This window comes from Saccopteryx bilineata, chromosome 12 (assembly GCF_036850765.1).
Source record: "Saccopteryx bilineata isolate mSacBil1 chromosome 12, mSacBil1_pri_phased_curated, whole genome shotgun sequence".
NCBI classification, from domain to species: Eukaryota; Metazoa; Chordata; class Mammalia; order Chiroptera; family Emballonuridae; genus Saccopteryx; species Saccopteryx bilineata.
Window position 1 is genome coordinate 23262408 of NC_089501.1, and position 20980 is coordinate 23283387.

Sequence of the window (20980 nt, forward strand, 5' to 3'; positions counted from 1 at the left end):
AATTACATGTCGTTCTCGGCATGATGAAATCTCTCATTGTCCTACTTCATCCTGCCTTGAATCCCTTTGTCTAGCATATCTGCGTAGTATGCTCTGCACACCCACTGGTCATTTAGGTGCCAGCTCAATTATCAGACTCAGTACCCCAGTGCTTGTGTTCAAGTAAACAATAATGGCCCCAAAGGGCCAGAATAGTGATGCTGGCTATTTGGACACGCCAAGAGGAGCAATAACATGTTTCCTAAAAGTGTAAAGGTGAGTGGTGAGTATAGAACAATAAAATATTTTGAAAGAGGCCACATTTACATTATTATAGTAAATTGTTTATTATTAATCTCTTACTATGCCTAATTTATATATTAAACTTTATCATAGGTATGTACATAAAGAAAAAAACAGTATACAGAGGGTTCAGTATCATTCACATCCACTGGGGTCATGAAATCTCTCTGCCACAGGTAAGGGGGGGAGACGACAGTATACTGAAAATTATGCCAATGAGTTTAGGTATTCAAAAGAAGTTTTTAAACCCAAATACTAGTGGTATCCTTCAAAGTAACTTCTACAAATTATCAATCATTGGAATAATAAGTTCATCATATTTAAAAACTATTTACAAAATTTTTCTTTCTTGGCAATAGCCTCCAGATTTGCGGGTCCACCCCAAAGTGTTCTTAAAAGATCTCTTTCTGTCTGTAATGCCTCCTGGAAACAAAGCTCTTTGCCTGAAGTAACCGATTTTTTCAAGGCTCTAATTACTTCAGGTGGCCCTTTGATAAACTGCTTTAGCCACTCTCGTGCCTGTTCTAGACACTCAGTTTCATCCGAAGACTGCAAGACCTCATCGACCATTCCTAGGTTTAAAGCTTGTTTTGAATCCAGTTTGAGGGCCCCACTTAATACTTTGAGAGCTTGTCTACTGCCGATAATATCAGCCAGCCGTGTAGCACCGCCCCAGCTCGGTATTATACCCATCTCCTTGTGAACAAATCTGATCTCGCTCTCTCTAGTCATTAATCTGCAAAAGAGAAAAGGAAAAAAATCTTAATTGTAGCTAAGTATATATGCTTTAGTCAAAGTAATATCCATTCGTTATCTAATTTGAAATCACAGGTCTTTATAAGTAAATAAATTATATTAAAAACAATGTTTAAAACATCTGGCTAAGTATTGAATTCAATTTATACACAGTACTTAACACTTCCCTTTGAAAACAATGTCAACATCTTGTTGTGATTGCTCATCCTTTCGTTTGCAAAGAAGAATCAAGTCTTTACTTGTAAAAGCCCAAAGTTTATCTCTAAAGTAAGTAGTGGCCTAATGAAAAAAATCTAGGTTAAGTGAAACTATGGTAGTAGGAAATGTTTGGTGGATATGATGGGGGGAAATGCCTAGTGAGTTAGGGTCAAAAGTCCTCAGGAAAAGAAAACTTGTTTTGTAAACCAGCATCTATCCAGTCTCCCAGCAAGTGTTTATACTAAGCACTGCCAATGCCAGTTTACATTCCTGTTAGAGAAAGACTGAATGGTAGATGTCAGGGGTGGTAAGTGCAATAGGGAAAAATAAAATTGGGCAAGGATCTAGAGAATATGTTTGTCGGGGTGTGCTACATTAGATGGAAAGGCCTCTGAATATTTAAATACCTTCTTGAGTGAGTGTATAGTGAAGAATGGGGGGGGGCACAAGGTGTTTCAGGAAGAGGGATTGCAGGTGCAAAGGCCTTGAAGTGTAACTGTATGTGGTGACAGGCTACTGTGGCTGGAACAGAGTAGACAGAGTAATGGGAGTGGAAATAAGAGAGCAGACTTACGGGCCTCCCATGGGAGTTCAGACTTTATTTCATAAATGTGAAGATATTTAGGGTAAGTTACCCAAGAGCATAGTAGTATCTGACTTACTGATAAGGGTTATCCTGGTTGCTGTGTTAGGGACCATTTAGCATTCAATTACACACCAGTTGTTTATGGAACTGTAGGTCAACTAATCCTCAGAACAATCATGAGGTACAGTAATATCCTCATTTTACAGAGGGAAACTGCAGTAACTAAATAAATACCTCACTCACGGTCTCATGAGCAGCTATAGCAAGAGCCAGAATTGAAACCCAGGTAGGTGAGCTTCATTATGTGTGCTTTTAACCTCACTGTACACAAAATAGTTAACTAGACTGGAATAGAAGCAGGGATACCATTAAGAAAGCCAATAGCAGCTTGGGTGAGACTGAGAGCAGCAATTTCCTATAGCAGGAACTCACTCTCCCTAAATTTTGGGACTTTTATGATAGGGTGATTAATAAGCAAAGTGGAATAATAAAGGGGAGTTAACAAAGAATTTAGTGAGCATAGCAAACAGCTTCACATTTGCCAGTTAAATATTTGCACAACTTAATAGACGACATGGAGTTATATTGTGTAGAGAATACAGTCTATGAGTTTTATTTTGACTCCACGCTTCAGTAAGAAGCTTTCACTATGTTAAAACCTTACTTTGGACCAAAGGACATGTCTGAATTTTAATTTTTTAAGAAAAATTATTGCTTTCAACTATTCATTACCAAAAAAAAGACCACAAGTTAGTTGAGCTTTCCAAAGGCTTCATTCACTGCTCAGCTGTAGGTGGTTTGGTTCTATTAGCACCAAGAACAGACTCTTAGTCTTTGACCCTTTCATCAGGAGAAATATTCTACTAGAGAATCCTCACAAAAGCCTACTTACTAAACCACTGGGAAGGAGAACTTTCTCTTCACAGCCGTGAATTTCTACAAGGGAAAATCTTCCTCAATTATAAACTATTGCTTTTAGAGGCAAAGTAGTAGTCTTCAATACATAATTTTTAATTGGAAGTAAAAAAGAACAAGTCTCCTAAGAATCTTACTCTCCTTCTAAATTTAAGAGGGGTACTGCTCTTGTTATAATAAACAGAAAACAATGTCAAAAATGAACAGAAATTATAGAAATAATGCCAAATAGTCTTAGAGATATGAATATAATCAACATTAAACACAATGCTATAAAATAGCTTTTGACAGAATAAATTTAATATATCAGTTCTAAATTATAATATCCTGGAATTGACACAGACACTGGCTGGGAGCTGTTCCTACAACACAGAAAACTATCATGTCACTACTGAATTCATTGAGAATCGGCTGAACATAAAAAGTGGTTAAAGCACTAGATGTTAGGATAATGTAGATGAGCTTACAACTATCTATGTAAGCACATATGTATTTGGAATTCTTTGCTTCTAAAGAAGAATCTTTACCATCATCTTTATTCCATGTTTGTTTTTTCCTTTGCCGGATTTTACAAAGTGAGATCTGCCTTTATGAATTATATAATATTTTACAACTCTAATACATCCTGAGGTGAACTTTGTAAAACTACCTGTTGTGATCAAACTCTGACCTCCACTCATTATATATCATATGCATAGGGTGTGTTTGTGTACTGATATACATTTAATATACATTAGTTAATATGACCAAAAAATGTATTAGTGAGAAAAGAACACAAGTTATTTACTCTTAACAATGAGAGCAATATGTAACCTTTTATAAGACTCTTAGTAATCTAAAGATGAATATAAAATTTTAAACGTTGATAACCATAGTTTATGAAGAAAATGTCCAACCAATAATAAGATATATCTAAAAACCAGAAATGTTTCCTGATAGACATTACAGGTTACTTCTAGAGTTTCTATGCAGTCACCTGGTAATACTTGTAAGGTAACTAATTGCAAAGAATAATCTATTAACCTATTAGAAAACTGGAAGATCTAAATCTTAAAATTCTAAAGACTTAACAGCAGACTCAATTTCTAAAACCACATTAAACTCCCTTATTTTAAAATGTAAAAAATAGTATACGTATCTTTTGAATGTTTAATAGTGTAATTATTATTGGCAATGTTTAAAATTTCCTGTATTACCTTGGAAGGGGGGAAATGAGGACAATAATCAAACGTGGATGCATGGTTGTTACCTTATGAATGCAACAAGGGTATAGGGAAAACTACCCATAACTGGGTCAAAAGCATCACCTTTGACGGGTGTTGCAGTCAATGTTGACACCTGAAAGGATTGTTCAATGTGCTATTTTCTAATGGCTTAGCTATTAGTTGGAGGTCTTTGAACAAATGTATACAAGAAAAACAATTACCACATTTTACTAAAATAGGTTTTTAGGAAAAATTATAAAAGTTTTAAAATGTTTTATTATTGAAAAGGCTTCTTTTAGAGAACTCTGTGTTAATGAATGGAAACATATAATTAACTGTTGGGAAACAGTACAGTTTCAATGTCAACTGCATGGACTGAGCCAGACTGCCTGGGTTGGCTACTACACTGACTGCATACTACAAAGAAATACACATGGTATAAAGAGGGTAAGGAAATTAAATTATATAGCTTTGGGCCTCAGTGCTTGTTTATAAAATATAATAACAGTACTTACACCATAGAATTTTTATGAATATTAAATTAGCTAGTATATAAAAGATGCTTAGAACATATATACATATATGCCACAGTTCTTTAAACAGAATCTTAGAGGGACTGTATTTATGTATGTTTAAAAAAGTTAGTGTGAAATATTATGTCTCAGCCACATTTATTATGTTATACATAATTTTATTTGGAATATAGAAGTTGTATATATTTTGTACCCTCACAGTGCCTGAGACATTAAATTCTATATGTACTAGCTTTTATTATTATTAAGTTCGTTGCAGCTATAGGTAGGCCACCACAAATAAGAGTAGTATTCCTGTTAGGTAGTATAAAGTTGATCTGACCTAAAACCACTCAATCCCTGAAGTACTGAAAGTAAAAGGCTATATATAGTACCTATACTGGGTAGCCTAGCAAATGACAGAATTCTATTCTTTCTTAATATCTATCAATGGAGACTACAAAATATATACAATTTTTATATTTCCAAATAAAGGTAAAACTAATACTGTGTTCTATAGATATGGCTGAAGGAGAAAAACTTCAAGTTAATTAAGAAAAAAAAAAACAACCCTGGCTGGTTTGCTCAGTTGTAGAGTGTTGACCTGGTGTGTGGATGTCTCGAGTTTGATTCCCAGTCAGGGCACACAGCACCTGAGGCTGAGGCCATGGAGTCATCCTCAGCGCTCACTTGAACCATTTGAGCCATGGCTGCAGGAGGGGAGCAGGGTGGGGTGGGGGGTGGAGAAACAGATGGTCGCTTCGCCTGTGTGCCTGGACCAGGAATCAAACCCAGGACTTCTTCACGCCGAGCTGATGCTCTACTGCTGAGCCAACCTGCCAGGGCCTAACTTATGAATTAAAAATAGCACTCCTCGGTTTTTGATTATCAGGGCATTAAAACATTATGTTTCCCTTTTATAAACAAAATTGGTTTGAGGAAATGAAAAGCTAGAACTGTGATAAAATAATTTGCTTCTAATATTTTAATCTGTCCTGACTAATTAAAAGTGTTTAGAATGAAATATAAATTAGGAGAATAGTTGAGTATTAGTTTTCTATTACATTCATAACAAATTACCTCTAATTTAGTGGTTTAAAACCATCTATTTATTGGTGGTTACGGGGGGGGGGGATAGGGGAAGGGGGAGGGGGAAGGGCATGAAGAAAACTAGATAGAAGGTGACAGAGGACAATCTGACTTTGGGTGATGGGTATGCAACATAATTGATTGACAAGATAACCTGGACATGTTTTCTTTGAACATATGTACCCTGATTTATTGATGTCATCCCAGTAAAGTTAATAATAAAAATTTTTTTTTAATCTATTATCTCACAGATGTGTAGGTCCCATGTCGGGCTCAACCGGTTTCTCTAAACCTGATCATACAAGGCGAAAATCAGCAAAGAAAACCATTAACAAAGTGAAAAGACTACCTACTGAATGAAAGAAGATATTAATCAGTGATATATCCAATTAGCGGTAATATTCAAAATTTATATACAACTCATACAATTTAACACCAAAAAACATATAATTGTATTAAAAAAATAAGCAGAGGCTCTGAATATATACTTCTCCAAAGAGGACATAGAGATGGTCAATAGACATATGAAAGATGCTCAAGGTCACTAATCATCAGAGAATTGCAAATAAAAACCACAATGAGATATCACCTCACACTGGTGAGAATGGCTATCATCAATAAATCAACAAACAAGTGTTGGTGAGGATGTGGAGAAAAGGGAACACTTGTGCATTATTGGTGGAATTGCAAATTACTACAGCCACTGTCGAAAGCAGTATGGAAATTCTCAAGAAATTATAATAGAACTACCTGATGAATCAGCAATTCTACTTTTGAATATATCATAAATCCAAAGAAATCCAAAACACTATTTTGAAATGACATATGAACCTTTATGTTCATTGCAGCATTAGTTACAATACCCAAGATATAAAAGCAACCTAAGTGTCCATTAATAGATGATTTGATAAAGAAGAGGTGGTACTGATATACAACAGAATATTAGTTGACCATAAAAAAGTGAAATCTTACCATATGCAAGCACATGGATGAACCTAGAAATTATAATGTTAAGTGATATAAGTCAGAGACAAAAAGACAAATATCATCTGATTTCACTTATTTATGGATTCTAAAAACCAAAATAAAACAAAAAAAAAAACCCAAATTGACTCATAGATACAGAGAACAAACTGATGGTTGTCAATGGAAGGGGGGTTAAAAGGACAATGAAAAAGGTAGAGGAATTAAGAAGTACCCACTGGCTGTCACGGGGATATAAAGTACAGCATAGGGAATATAGTCAATAGTATTTTAATAACTATGCATGGTACCAGGTGGGTACTAGACTTTTGGGTGGAATAATTTTGTAAGGTATATAAATGACTAACCACTATGCTGTACACTTGAAACTAATATAATACTGGATGTCAACTGTAATTGAGAAATAAATTTTTAAAAAAGAAAACATATCTTCTATATTTTAGAAATGTATAAACATACATTTACCCATATATCACAAACATTGCCACTCAAGAAATTTGTATGTCTGGATTTTCTGTTTCATTTTTCCATTAATATATTTTTACTCTCTCAAAATATATATTTATATATAGTAATAAAGTAACATACTATATGTAAAACATAAATATATAGTAAAATATATTACTAGAAAATTTTATACTTATATGTAGTAAAAATGTTACGAGAAAAAAATATATTTGATGTAAATATATATCAAAAAGGTATAGTCAATAACAGATAAAATGGGATCATAACAACTAAACTAGAATGAGGCAGGTAGAGTAAGAAAGAATAAACAAAATGGGGCAAATATATAGAAAAGAAATACCAAGATGATAGATTTAAATCTAATTTCATCAATAACAACATTGAATATAGATCAGGGGTTGGGAACCGTTTTGGCTGAAAGAACCATTAACGCCACATATTTTATTTTATTTTTATTTTTATTCATTTTAATGGGGTGACATTGATAAATCAGGGTACATATGTTCAGAGAAAACATTTCTAGGTTATTTTGACATTTGATTATGCTGCATTCCCATCACCCAAAGTCCAATTGTCTTCTGTCACCTTCTAGCTGGTTTTCTTTGTGCCCCTCCACTCCCCCAACCCCCACCCTCTCTTCGCCCCCACACTGTAACCCCCACACTCTTGTCCATGTCTCTGAGTCTCATTTTTATGTCCCACCTATGTATGGAATCATATAGTTCTTAGCTTTTCCTGATTTACTTATTTCGCTCAGTATAATGTTATCAAGGTCCACCCATGTTGTTGTAAATGATCCGATGTCATCATTTCTTATGGCTGAGTAGTATTCCATAGTGTATATGTACCAAAGCTTTTTAATCCACTCGTCCACTGACAGACACTTGGGCTGTTTCCAGATCTTCACTATTGTGAATAATGCTGCCATAAACATGGGGGTGCATTTCTTCTTTTCAAACAGTGCTATGGTGTTCTTGGGCTTTATTCCTAACAGTGGTATAGCTGGGTCAAAAGGCAGTTCGATTTTTAATTTCTTGAGGAATCTCCATACTGTTTTCGACAGTGGCTGCACCAGTCTGCAGTGCAGGAGGGTTCCCTTTTCTCCACATCCTTGCCAGCACTTATTCTGTGTTGTTTTGTTGATGAGCACCATTCTTGATGTGGTTTTAATTTGCACTTCTCTAATGATTAGTGATGTTGAGCATTTTTTCATATGACTATTGGCCATCTGTATGTCCTCTTTGGAGAAGTGTCTTCTTTTGCCCATTTTTGGATTGGATTGTTTGTCTTCCTGGTATTAAGTTTTACAAGTTCTTTATAAATTTTGGTTATTAACCTATTATCAGACGCATTGTCAAATATATTCTCCCACTGTGTAGTTTGTCTTTTTATTCTGTTATTAATGTCTTTAGCTGTGCAGAAGCTTTTAAGTTTGATATAGTCCCATTTGTTTATTCTGTCTTTTATTTCAATTGCCTGTGGAGACAAATCGGCAAATATTTATATATTGTTGCGAGAGATATCAGAGAGCTTACTGCCTATGTTTTCTTCTAAGATGCTTATGGTTTTACGGCTTACATTTAAGTCTTTTACCCATTTTCAGTTTATTTTTGTGAATGGTGTAAGGTGGTGGTCTAGTTTTGTTTTTTTGCAGGTAGCTGTCCAATTTTCCCAACACCATTTGTTGAAGAGGCTGTCTTTACTCCAATGTATGCTCTTACCTCCTTTGTCAAATATCAGTTGTCCATAAAAGTGTGGGTTCATTTCTGGGTTCTCTGTTCTGTTCCATTGATCTATATGCCTGTTCTTATGCCAGTACCAGGCTGTTTTGAGTACAATGGCCTTGTATTATAGTATAACTTGATATCAGGAAGTGTGATATCTCCCACTTTATTCTTCCTTTTCAAGATTGCTGAGGCTATTCGTGTTCTCTTTTGGTTCCATATAAATTTTTGGAATATGTGTTCTATATCTTTGATATAAGTCATTGGTATTTTAATAGGTATTGCATTGAATTTATAAATTGCTTTGGGTAATATAGACATTTTAATGATGTTTACTCTTCCTAACCATGAGCACGGTATATGATTCCATTTGTTTGTATCTTCCCTGATATCTTTTATCAATGTTTTATAATTTTCCGAGTACAAGTCTTTAATCTCCTTGGTTAAATTTATCCCTAGGTACTTTATTTTTTTGGTTGCAATGGTAAAGGGGACTGATTCCTTAATTTCTCTTTCTGACAGTTCATTGTTAGTGTATAAAAATGCCTCTGATTTCTGAGTATTAATTTTATATCCTGCCACCTTGCTAAATTCATTATTCAGGTCTAGTAGTACTGCGACTTCAGGGTTTTCTATATACAATATCATATCATCTGCAAATAATGATAGTTTTACTTCTTCTTTTCCAATTTGGATGACTTTTATTTCTTTTTCTTGTCTGATTGCTGTGGCTAGGACTTCCAGAACTATGTTGAATAAGAGTGGTGAAAGGGGGCACCCCTGCCTTGTTCCTGATCTTAAGGGGACTGCTTTTAATTTTTGCCCATTGAGTATGATGTTGGCTGTGGGTCTGACATAGATGGCCTTTATCATGTTCAGGTATGTTCCCTGTATTCCCACTTTGCTGAGAGTTTTGATCATGAATGGATGCTGGATTTTATCAAATGCTTTTTCTGCATCTATTGAAATTACCATGTGGTTTTTCTCCTTCCTTTTGTTTATGTGATGAATCACATTGATTGATTTGCTAATATTGTACCAGCCTTGCTTCCCAAGAATAAATCCCACTTGATCATGGTGTATGATTTTTTTCATATATTGCTGGATCCAGTTTGCTAATATTTTGTTGAGGATTTTAGCATCTAAATTCATCAGGGACATTGGCCTATAATTTTCTTTCTTTGTGTTTTCTTTGCCTGGTTTTGGAATCAGAATTATGCTCACCTCATAAAAGGAGCTTGGAAGTCTTCCTTCCTCTTGAATTTTTTGAACTAGCTTGAGAAGGATAGGAGTTAGTTCTTCTTTGAATATTTGGTAGAATTCACTTGTGAAGCCATCAGGCCCAGGACTTTTCTTTTTTGGGAGTTTTTGATAACTGTTTCAATCTCATTTGTTGTAATTGGTCTGTTTAGGTTTTCTGATTTTTCCAGATTAATTTTTGGAAGATTATATGTTTCAAGGAATTTGTCCATTTCATCTAGGTTGTCTAGTTTTTTGGCATACAGTTCTTCATAGTATTTTCTTACACTATTTTGTATTTCTGTTGTGTCAGTTTTTATTTCTCCAGTCTCGTTTCTAATTTTATTTATTTGAGTCCTCTCTCTTTTTTTCTTGGTGAGTCTGGTTAAAGGTTCATTGATCTTATTTACCTTTTCAAAAAAACAGCTCCTGGTTTCATTGATCCTCTGTATTGTTTCTTTAGCCTCCATGTCATTTATTTCTGCTCTGATCTTTATTATTGCCTTATTTCTACTAGCTCTGGGCTTACTTGCTGTTCTTTTTCTAGTTCTTTTAGATGTAGGGTCAAGTTGTTTATTTGAGCTTTTTCTAGCTTCTTGAGTTTTGCCTGTAATGCTATGAACTTCCTTCTCAGGACTGCTTTTGCTATGTCCCATAAATTTTGAGTTGATGTATGGTCATTATCGTTCATTTATAGGAATTTTTTAATTTCTTCTTTGATCTCATTGTTAACCCATTCATTATTTAATACCATGCTATTTAGTTTCCAAGTGTTTGAGTATTTTTCTGTTTTTTTCCATTGTGGTTCATTTCTAGTTTCATGCCATTGTGATCAGAAAAAGTGCTCGATATGATTTCAATCTTCTTAAATTTGTTGAGACCACTTATGTGCCCTAACATGTGGTCTATTCTTGAGAATGTACCATGAGCACTCAAAAAGAATGTATATTCTGCTGCTTTAGGGTGAAAGGTTCTGAAGATATCTATTAAATCGAGTTGATCTTAAGTATGTCCTTTAAGTCTGCTGTTTCTTTGTTAATTTTCTTTCTTGAGGATCTATCTAATGATGTTAGTGAAGTATTGAAATCCCCTACTATTACAGTATTGCTGTAGATCTCACCCTTTAAATCCATCAAAGTCTGCTTTATTTATTTAGGTGCTCCTATATTAGGTGCATAGATATTTATAACAGTTATATCTTCCTGTTGGATTGCTCCCTTTATCATTATGTAGTGACCTTCATTATCTCTTATTATAGTCTTTGTTTTAAAGTCCATTTTGTCTGATATAAGTATTGCTACCTCAGTAATACTGAGGTATTTTTTTTCATTTCCATTTGCGTGAAATAGTTTTTTCCATCCTTTTATCTTCAATCTATGTGCATCTTTTGTTTTAAGTTGTGTCTCTTATAGATAGCATATGTATGGGTCCTGTTTTATTTTTATTTTTATTTTTCTCTTATTCTCTTTTCTTTTTTTTTTTTGTATTTTTCCGAAGATGGAAATAGAGAGGCAGTCAGACAGACTCCCGCATACGCCCGACCGGGATCCACCCAGCACGCTCACCAGGGGGCGATGCTCTGCCCATCTGGGTCGTTGCTCTGTTGTAACCAGAGCCATTCTATCACCTGAGGCAGAGGCCACAGAGCCATCCTCAGCGCCTGGGCCAACTTTGCTCCAATGGGGCCTTGGCTGTGGGAGGGGAAGAGAGAGACAGAGAGGAAGGAGAAGCAGAGGGGTGGAGTAGCAGATGGGTGCTTCTCCTGTGTGCCCTGGCCAGGAATCAAACCTAGGACTCCCAAACGCCAGGCCAACACTCTACCACTGAGCCAACCGGCCAGGGCTGGGTCCTGTTTTCTTATCCACGCAGTTACCCTATGTCTTTTGATTGGATCATTTAATACATTAACATTTAAGGTTATTATTGATATGTAATTGTTTATTGCCATTTTATTCTTTAAATCTGTATTCTTCTTTTGCTATATTCTTTTTCTCCTTTGATTTGTTTACAACAGGCCCCTTAGCATTTCTTGCAGCCTTGGTTTGGTTGTAGTGAATTCCTTGAGTTGTTTTTTTTTTTTTTGTCTGGAAAGCTTTTTATTTCTCTTTCAATTTTAAATGATAGCCTTGCTGGATAAAGTAGTCTTGCTTGTAGGCTCTTGTTCTGCATTACTTTGAATATTTCTTGCCATTCCCTTCTGGCCTCAAGTGTTTCTGTTGAGAAGTTGGAAGTCATCCTTATGGGGGCTCCTTTGTAGGTGATAGTCTTTTTTTCTCTAGCAGTTTTTAATATTTTCTCTTTATCACTTAGCTTTGGTATTTTAATTATGATGTTTCTTGCTGTAGGTTTCTTTGGGTTTCTCTTTAATAGAGTTCTCTGTGCTTCTTGAACATGTGAAATGTTTTCCTGCCATAATTAAGGGAAGTTTTCAGCTATGATATGCTTGAACAAAGTCTCTATCCCTTGTTCTTTCTCTTCTTCAGGAATCCCTATGATGCAGATGTTATTTCTCTTCATGTTGTCACTGAGCTCTCTTAGAGTTTCCTCAAACTTTTTGAGTCTCTTTTCTTTTTTTCTGCTCTGCTTCCTTGCCTTTATTTATCTTGTCCTCTAACTCGCTGATTCGATTCTCAGCTTCATCCATCCTGCTTTTTATTCCTTCCATTGTGTTTTTGATTTCTGATATTGTATTTGTCATTTCTGACTGATTCTTTTTTATTATTTCAATGTCCTTTTTATATTTGCTATCTCTTTATTTAGCTGTTCGTAATGACCATTTATTGTTTTAATATCTTTGAGCATCCTAACAATCATTATTTTAAACTCTGCATCTAGTAATTTGGTTATATCTGATTTATTCAGGTCCTTTTCTGGGGATTTTTCTTGATTCATTTGTGTTGCATTTCTCTGCCTCCTCATTTTCTCTGTGTAAAAGAAAGTTTTGGTCACTGGAGTCCACTGGGTGTGGTCTCTGTTCCCTAGGTATGGTCTGTCTGCAGGCCTGCCACCCCCTCTGCTGTTGCTGCCTAGGGCGTTTGGGTATGGGCGTTGCCAGTGCCTACCCACTGGGGCTGTTGCTATGGTTTCCGCCTCTTCTTCACAGGAGTGGCTGTGATCACGTGCTCAGGTATACAGGCCTTGGTGCCCTTGGCCTTTGCCCCGCCCCTATGGGTGGCTTTATGCTCGGCCCTGAGGGCAGTGGCGAGCACCTTTGCTCAGCAGTGGGTCTCCGCCTGTTTCCAGGCTTTCGCCCTGCCCTTGCAGGAGGAGCCTGCTTGTAGGATGGCTGCAAACAGCTCCACAGGCCAGGCGGGACTGCATGCCCATGCTCAGTAACGGGACTCTGCTTATTCTGGGTTTTTGGCTCCACCTCCACGGGAGGAGCCGGCTCCCAAGTCAGGCCACAATCTGGGTTCTGCGGGTGGGGCAAGGCTGTGCTCCTGCGCCCTTTCTCAAGGGCTGGTCTCCACCACTTCTGGGTTCCCGCCCTTCCCTCCACAGGCTGGATTGCAGACAGCCTGCAGCTGGGCTTGACCACTTTTGCATGCCCCGTCCTCCCCAGCTGGGCAAGACTGAGCTCACATCTGGGCCCAGTGGTGGCCAGCCGGCTTCCACCCTTGCCAACAGAACAGCGCTTCCATGTCCTGCCGTCACCCGCCCTCCAGCAAGCCCTCAGCCGTGCGGGTGGGGGTGCTGCAGCTCAGACCCTAACACTCGCTACTATAGTCCTGAAAGCTCCCTCCTTCTAAGCAACTTTGCTCTGGGTGCCATGGGAGAGCTTGTTTGGCTGGTGACCTGCTTCCCTTTGCTGATATTGCTGTTTCCAGGGGAAATATTCACTTCAGATTTGGGGAGTGACTCATCCCAGGGGTTAGGGTGGCTGTCTCCCAAAATGTTTCTCCCTGTGCCTCCTAGATTAAACTCTCTTCCTGCTACTCTGGTCCTCTCCTCTCTCCCTGTCCCCAGGAGCCCCGGGTGAGTGGTTGTGAGAGAGGTGTTCTGTGCAGTCCCTTTAAGAAGAATCCTGGGTCTGAGAAATCAGTCTCTTTCTCACAAACAGTATCCTGTCTTGTTTCCAGCTAAATACTGTCCATACGCCTCTTCTAGGCTCTGGGGCTGCAGGCTGAGGCTTTGCTCTTGGGATTCAGGATCCTCTCATCTCTGCTAAACTCACTTCCCGCCACGCCAGTCTCTCCCGGCTGCCATTTGCTCTGGGGAGCTGGGCAGCCCTCTCTGCATTTCCACTTTTCCTACTAGTCTCAGTGTGGCTTCGTTAGTGTTCATCGGTTGAAAAGTCCTCTTAGTTTAGTCCAAAGTTGGTTTTTCCAGATGATGGTTCTAAAATTTAGTTTGTAATCCACTTTGGTTCTGGGAGGTGGAAGTTGGTACATCTGCTATTGCCATCTTGTCTTAAACGCCACATATTTTAAAATATAATTCTGTGAGAGCCATACAACGACCCATGTACATTACACATTATTCAGTAAAAATTTGGTGTTGTCCCGGAGGACAGCTGTGATTGGCTCCAGCCACCAGCAACCACATGAACATGAGCAGTAGGAAATGAATAGATTGTAATACATGAAAATGTTTTATATTTTTAACAATATTTTTTTCATTAAAGATTTGTCTGCAAGCCTGATGCAGCCATCAAAAGAGCCACATCTGGCTCGCAAGCCATAGGTTCCCGACCCCTGATATAGATGGTATAAGCATTCCAATTGAAAGGCAGAAACTGTTAGACCAAATAAAAATCAAGAATCAAATATATATTGTCTACTAATTAGAATCTCCTGTGACAAATACAGTATAGATTAAAATTTAAAAATAATAAAAGGTATACCATGAAAGAAAAAGGTATGCCACAGAAATCTTAATGCTATATTTATATTGGACAAAATAGGTTCTAGATTGAATCCCTGACCAAACAAAGGGCATTTGTACAGCAATTAAATAAATTTAAATGATGTCTGTAGATTAGTAAATATACTGTAAAAATATTAATTTCCTGGATTGGTAATTGTCCTGTGGTTATATATGATATTTATAGTTGGGAAACTGAAAAGAAATAGGGATTATCTGTGCAATTTTTTGCTGGTTTTTCATAAGTCTAATTATTTCAAAATGAAAAGTTAAAATTTTTTAATTAAAATTTTCTGCTGTTCAAAAGACATTACTAATAAATTTAAAACGTTGAAAGAATATTCATAATACTTATGTTTGATAAAAAATGCTATGTATTTGTAAAAGGACTTTTTATCCAGACTACAAAGTAATAATAATAAATAATATACATTGAAAGGCATATAACTGAGCAAGAAAATGAACAGATCATTGACATATAGAATAACACAGATGAATCTCAAAAACAAATCTGGTATATCCACACAATGAAATACCTTTCAACATTAAAAAGGAATGCAGTAATGATACACAGTACATATTGATGAATCTCAAATAATTACACTGAATAAAAGAAGCTAGACACCAAAAGAGTACATACTATATGAGTCTATTCATATAAAACTCTAAAAATAAACCATAAAACCAATATAATTTAGAGTGAGAAGGTGATCAGTGTTTGTCTTGGACTGGGGAGAACTGACTGGGAGAAATTTCATGCAAACATATGGGGGTAAAAAAATGTTTTGGATCTTTATTGTGGAGGTGGTTACATGAGGTAGAATAAAATTATACCTCTTTAAAATTGATTTGACAATTATTAAAATGAAGGTTAGAAAAGATAAGTCTTTGATTAAATAATATACATCTTTTAGCATCCTTAATTATAGGTTTTTTTCCTTTTGATGGGTCTTTTATATTGTCATGAGTATTTTCACAGCATATTACTACAAGATAGATTACAAAAGTTAGTATATATATTGATACTTTAAAAATCTGAACTTTGAAAAATTTAGAATTCAAAGAACCAGATCTGAAAGGAAACTAAGAAGCTGAATTAATCACCTGCCTCCACTATTTTTCCCCTGGCCCACAGTACTCCATGCCACTGTGAAATGGTTTTTTCTTTCGTGTTTAAAAGGAAGAGTCAAAATCTTAAACATTGAATATGTCCGCTTAGCGTACATTCCAACATCTTTCTTTACCAGAAGGGGGAGAAGGGATAAGGCCAGGGCATAGCCTTTAGGTTAAAAATGAAAGAATTAATGCATTTAAAATATGCCAGAACATTTCCATTCTGGCATTTATGTAAAAGAGAGCAGTATAAGGTAATCTCTAATCACTATTGTGTATATATAAATTGATGTGTACTTTAGGCCAGTATTATGCTAAAAATCTACATATTTGTTAACTAATTTAAATCTATTTATAAACACTTAAGAAAGATTATTTTTATTTAATAGGTAAAGAAATAAAGACTTAGAAGAAATACTTACTTAAAGTCAGATTTTAAAAAGGCAAAATGGGATTGAACCTAAGTCTTTCTGACTCCAGTGCTCGAGCTTTTTACTCTTTATCCGTTTTATTTCCAATTATGTCATCTACAATATCTTACACACTCTACAGAGGCTCAATTGTGTAAATATATACAGCTCAAAGAACAGTGAACTGCTTCTCCTGATAACCAAGCTAGTAGGTCCTAAGAATGATAACTGAGAATGCAGTTTCAAGCACATGTAAAGCATTCGACTCGATAAGATGCCATTCCTAACGCTGGTTGTATGAGCTATCCAATACTAAAAAATATTCTAGGGATGCAAGGGTTATTTGTCCTAAATCATTTTATTCCCTAATCATCCCAGTAACTATAAATCACAGCAAAGATAAGCAAGTCTTTTTTCCATCCTTTTTATTTTATTTAGTTCTTTACTTTTCTTTGTATAGTTCTTTTCAATCTTGAAGTTTCATATATTTCCTTGGCTTGCCTCCCCAGGGATTTTACTAAAATAGATTTGATTTATTAAAATTAATTTTGTTTAGGTAACTTTTTGAATGAATGGTACTAAAGTAATAGTTGAGTTATTATGCTTGACTAAAATTATCTACTTTAATGATTAACAAAAAGACAGTTCACAAATTGACTTTGCTGTTTAAGAGTATATAAAATATTTACATATTGACATTCAGGAAAAAATAAATTTGAGCTATGTTAATTATATCTATGCAAGGAGTAATGCAATTTTCATCCTACCTGAAATCACATGCTGTAATAAATTCTGCTCCTCCACCCAATGCCCAACCTTGAACCAGTGCAACACTTAATAAAGGAAGTCTGTATATTGAAGGAAAAAGAAAAAATGTATATTAACATTTTTAATTTCAATATTATTTAAAAACTTAAGATGCAATATAAACAAAATTATTGAACTATGTTTAGATTAAAAAACAAAACTCAAAGGATAGCCCATGCATCATAAGGAGCAAAACAATATTTTACTGAAGATATACTAATTCATACTAAATGTCATGTAAGTTATCAAAATACTTCCCTGAATCATTACATATTTTAAAACTGTAGTCAGATTATAATTTTATTCCAACTAAATGGATGTTTTCAGGCCCTGGCTGGATGGCTCAGTGGTAGAACACAGGCCCAGCATGTGGATGTCCTGGGTTCAATTCCTGGTCAAGGCACACAGGAGAAAGGAGTGCCTTCCTCTTCTCTCTCTTTCTTTTTCTCTCTCTGCCCATACCTGCAGCCATGGCTCAACTGGCTCAAGTGAGTTGGCCCCAGACACTGAGGATGGCTTCTTGTCCTGCCTCAGGCACTAAAAATAGCTCAGTTGTCGAGCAATGGAGCAAAGTCCCAGATGGGCAAAGCATCACCCTAAAGGGGGCTTGCCTGGTGGGGGTGCATGTGTGAGTCTGTTTCTCTGCCTCCCCTGCTCTCACTTAATTTAAAACGATAATAATAATAAATAGATGTTTTTTAATAATATATAGTCCCTGGAATTTCTCAACTACTTACTGGAAATCAGGAATAATGAAATGTGATATTGTCTTGGTCTATTTTTGGATCAGTTAAGGCCATATCCCAAGGGAGGAAATGTGATACAGAAGAATGAATTCCAAAACTGTTATTATAAAGGTTCCTATCTTTTTACTACTCACTGAAATAATCCATAGACAATTATTATATAAAGGAATGGTTCTGTGGAAAAATAAATCTCTTCACCTTTTCTGTTGCAAAAACCCACTTTGCAGTGCAGGACTGTATCAGTATTAAAAGGTAAGTCTAAAATGTTTTGAAAGTATGAATTTTTTGTAGGTTCTAACTGAAATGCAAAGCTATAGCTTTAAAGTAACGGAATATTTCCTAGTATACACTACTCCCAATTAAAAATAATTATTTTAATAAGAAAACTTTAAGCCTGAGCATGAGGTGGCACAGAGGAGTGTGTTGGCCTGGGACACTGAGGAACTGGGTTCAAAACCCTGAGGCCGCCAGCTTGAGCACGGGCTTATTGGAATTGAGCATGGGATCACTAGCTTGAGTGTGGGGCTGCTGACTTAAGTGTGGAATCTTAGACATGACCCCATGACCACTGGCTTGAAGCCCAAGGTCATTGGCTTGAGTCCAAGGTTGCTGGCTTGAGCAAGGGGTCACTGGTTGTGCTGTAGCCTGTAGTCCCCTGGTCAAGACATATATGAGAAAGCAATTAATGAACAACAAAGCTGCTGCAACAAAGAATTGATGCTTCTCATTTCTCTCTCCCTTCCTGTCTCTCATTGTCCCTTTTTCTTTCTCTCTTGCTAAAAGAAAAAAAACAACTAAGATTTATCCAAGAAAAGGTCAACTGCAATAAGGGGACAGAGTAAACAGGAGCCAATACAAGAAAAAAGTATTTTAGAATAGTAATGTTATGATTCCATTATTCTTTCTAGACTCTCACATATGAAGAACACCAAAAGTACAGTGGTGTCCAGTTGGTAAAAATATACTAAATAAATAGTTCATCATTAGAAGAAATATAATGCGAAAATCATCTATTATTTTTAACTGGCAACACAGAATAATAAAGAGCTATTTTTGTTTTTTTAGAAATAATATTTTAAAAAGAAAAATATATTACCTCATTAATCTTGTTAAGGTGTTTTGCATGAACATACATAATTCCTGTCCATCCTTTAAATAAAAATAAACATAAACACAGTTATAATGCAAATGTATTTTACAAGAAATTAAAAATATATTTTTTCAGGGTTTAGAGAGTAATAAAGCCAAAAATACATCTAACTTTTTTTTATGAGGTTCTCATTTAAAGCTCTTTGATGCTGTCTGAAATGCAAATGATGCAGTTTTGGATTTTGTTGATTTTCTAGGATTCCTTGAGCTCAGCTTTACATGAGATATTAGCAAAGACTTAGATGTAACACTTAGATTACATACCCTACAAGCATATGAAGTTCTATTCAGAGTATTATAGAAAGAAGAGACATAAGACACACCCACCTATTAGCCCAAACTCTGATCCCCTAACAATATAAACAAATAAAAACCAATTTCACCTGACCAGGTAGTGGCACAGTTGATGAAGCATTGGCATGGGACACAGGTTCAAAACACTGAGGTTGCTGACTTGAGCATGGGATCATAGACATGATGCCATGGTCACTGGCTTGAGTCCAAGGTCACTGGCTTGAGCTAGGGTCACTGACTCAGCTGGAGCCCTCGCCCCCCCCCGCCCCCCGGGCAAGGCACATATGAAAAAGCAATCAATGAACAACTAAGGTGCTGCAGGGAAGAACTGATGCTTCTTCCTGACTGTTGAGCTCCCTTCCTGTCTGTTCTTCTCTCTGTTTTTCTGTTTCTTTCATTTAAAAAGAAATTCTTAAAAGTAGTCTAAATTTATTGCCTCTTTCTTCTTCTGCACTTACACTTTCTTCAGGCTAGTATAATCTCATCTTTAGCTTCTCTTGACTCCCTTTGAAAGTTTCTAATAATCTCCTGTTTGTTAAATTAAATGGTTTTTCCTTATTCTCTCTTCCTCTATTTCTCCATAACAAATGGTATCATGCTTTGACCAGTTTCTTTATATTTTGATATTCTCTTAGTTTCTAGTAACACTGTCTACTCTTGATTCTCTTCTGATTTTTGTTCTTTTCCAGTTTTCTTTTTGTCTCTTCTTGTTCAGATAAATCCTTTAAATGCATATATCCCAAAAACACAATCCATGATTCTTTTTCCCTTTTTTATCTACAATTTCTTCTTTGGAAATCTGATCCATTCCCATTGTTATAACTATTACTTTCATGCACAGTTCCAAAACCTACTAGAAATTTCACATTCTGCCAATAGTTCATATTCAGCATGGCAAAACCAATTAGGAATGAAACAGCTGAGTTTGAATCTTAGCACTATCACTTAATAATAACATAACCTTGAGCAGGTCATAACTATTAACTTCTTTAGTTCCCTCATCCATAAGGAGGAATAAAGAATAAAAAAATACCTGTTCTATTTGACTTAAAGGACAGTTAGAAAGTTGAAAATGTACCTAGACATAAATGTAAACAAGTTATGAGTTAATGGAAAAAGGTCTTCTTGTCAACAAGGCTCATAATTTTGGTATTATCTTTGACTTCCATTTTACAGTTCTTTTTAAATTATTTTTTTTTAATTTCATTGATCTGAGAGAGAGAGAGAGAGAGAGAGAGAGAGAGAGACAGGAAGGGAGAGAGGGAGGGAAGGAGGAGGGAGACAAAAAGCATCAATTCACAGCTGCTTCACTTTAGTTGTTCACTGATTGCTTCTCATATGTGCATGGAAGGTGAGGGGCAGGGCTCAAACTGAGTCAATGACCCCTTCCTTGCTCAAGCCAGCAACCTTGGGCTTCAAGCCAGCGACCTTGGGATCTGTGGATGATCCTACGCTCAAGCCAGTGACCCCACACTCAAGCTGGCAATCCCATGCTCAAGCTGACCAGTCCCTGCTTAAACCGGCTCAATCTTGGGATTTCAAACCAGGGACCTCAGTGTCCGGGCCGACCCTCTATATGCAATGTTTAAACCTGTCAGACCCATTTCACAGTTTTTCCACATTCAATTAGTCACCAGGCA

General features: G+C 36.3%; 1 protein-coding gene across 6 annotated transcripts in view; it reads right to left on the reverse strand.

The window, feature by feature from the left end:
- Positions 1–301: 301 nt before the first annotated feature.
- Positions 302–20980, reverse strand: part of ECHDC1 (ethylmalonyl-CoA decarboxylase 1) — a 51408-nt gene continuing 30729 nt past the window's right edge. For 5 of the 6 annotated variants that reach the window (XM_066248264.1, XM_066248263.1, XM_066248265.1 and 2 more), the window contains 3 exons: positions 18994–19046; positions 17112–17192; positions 302–1018 (listed from right to left, as the gene is read on the reverse strand). In XM_066248264.1, the coding sequence (XP_066104361.1) occupies positions 610–1018; positions 17112–17192; positions 18994–19046 (543 nt within the window). In that variant the 3' untranslated portion in view covers positions 302–609. The remainder of the gene's footprint in view (positions 1019–17111; positions 17193–18993; positions 19047–20980) is intronic. The other variant, XM_066248267.1, reaches the window with a different exon arrangement.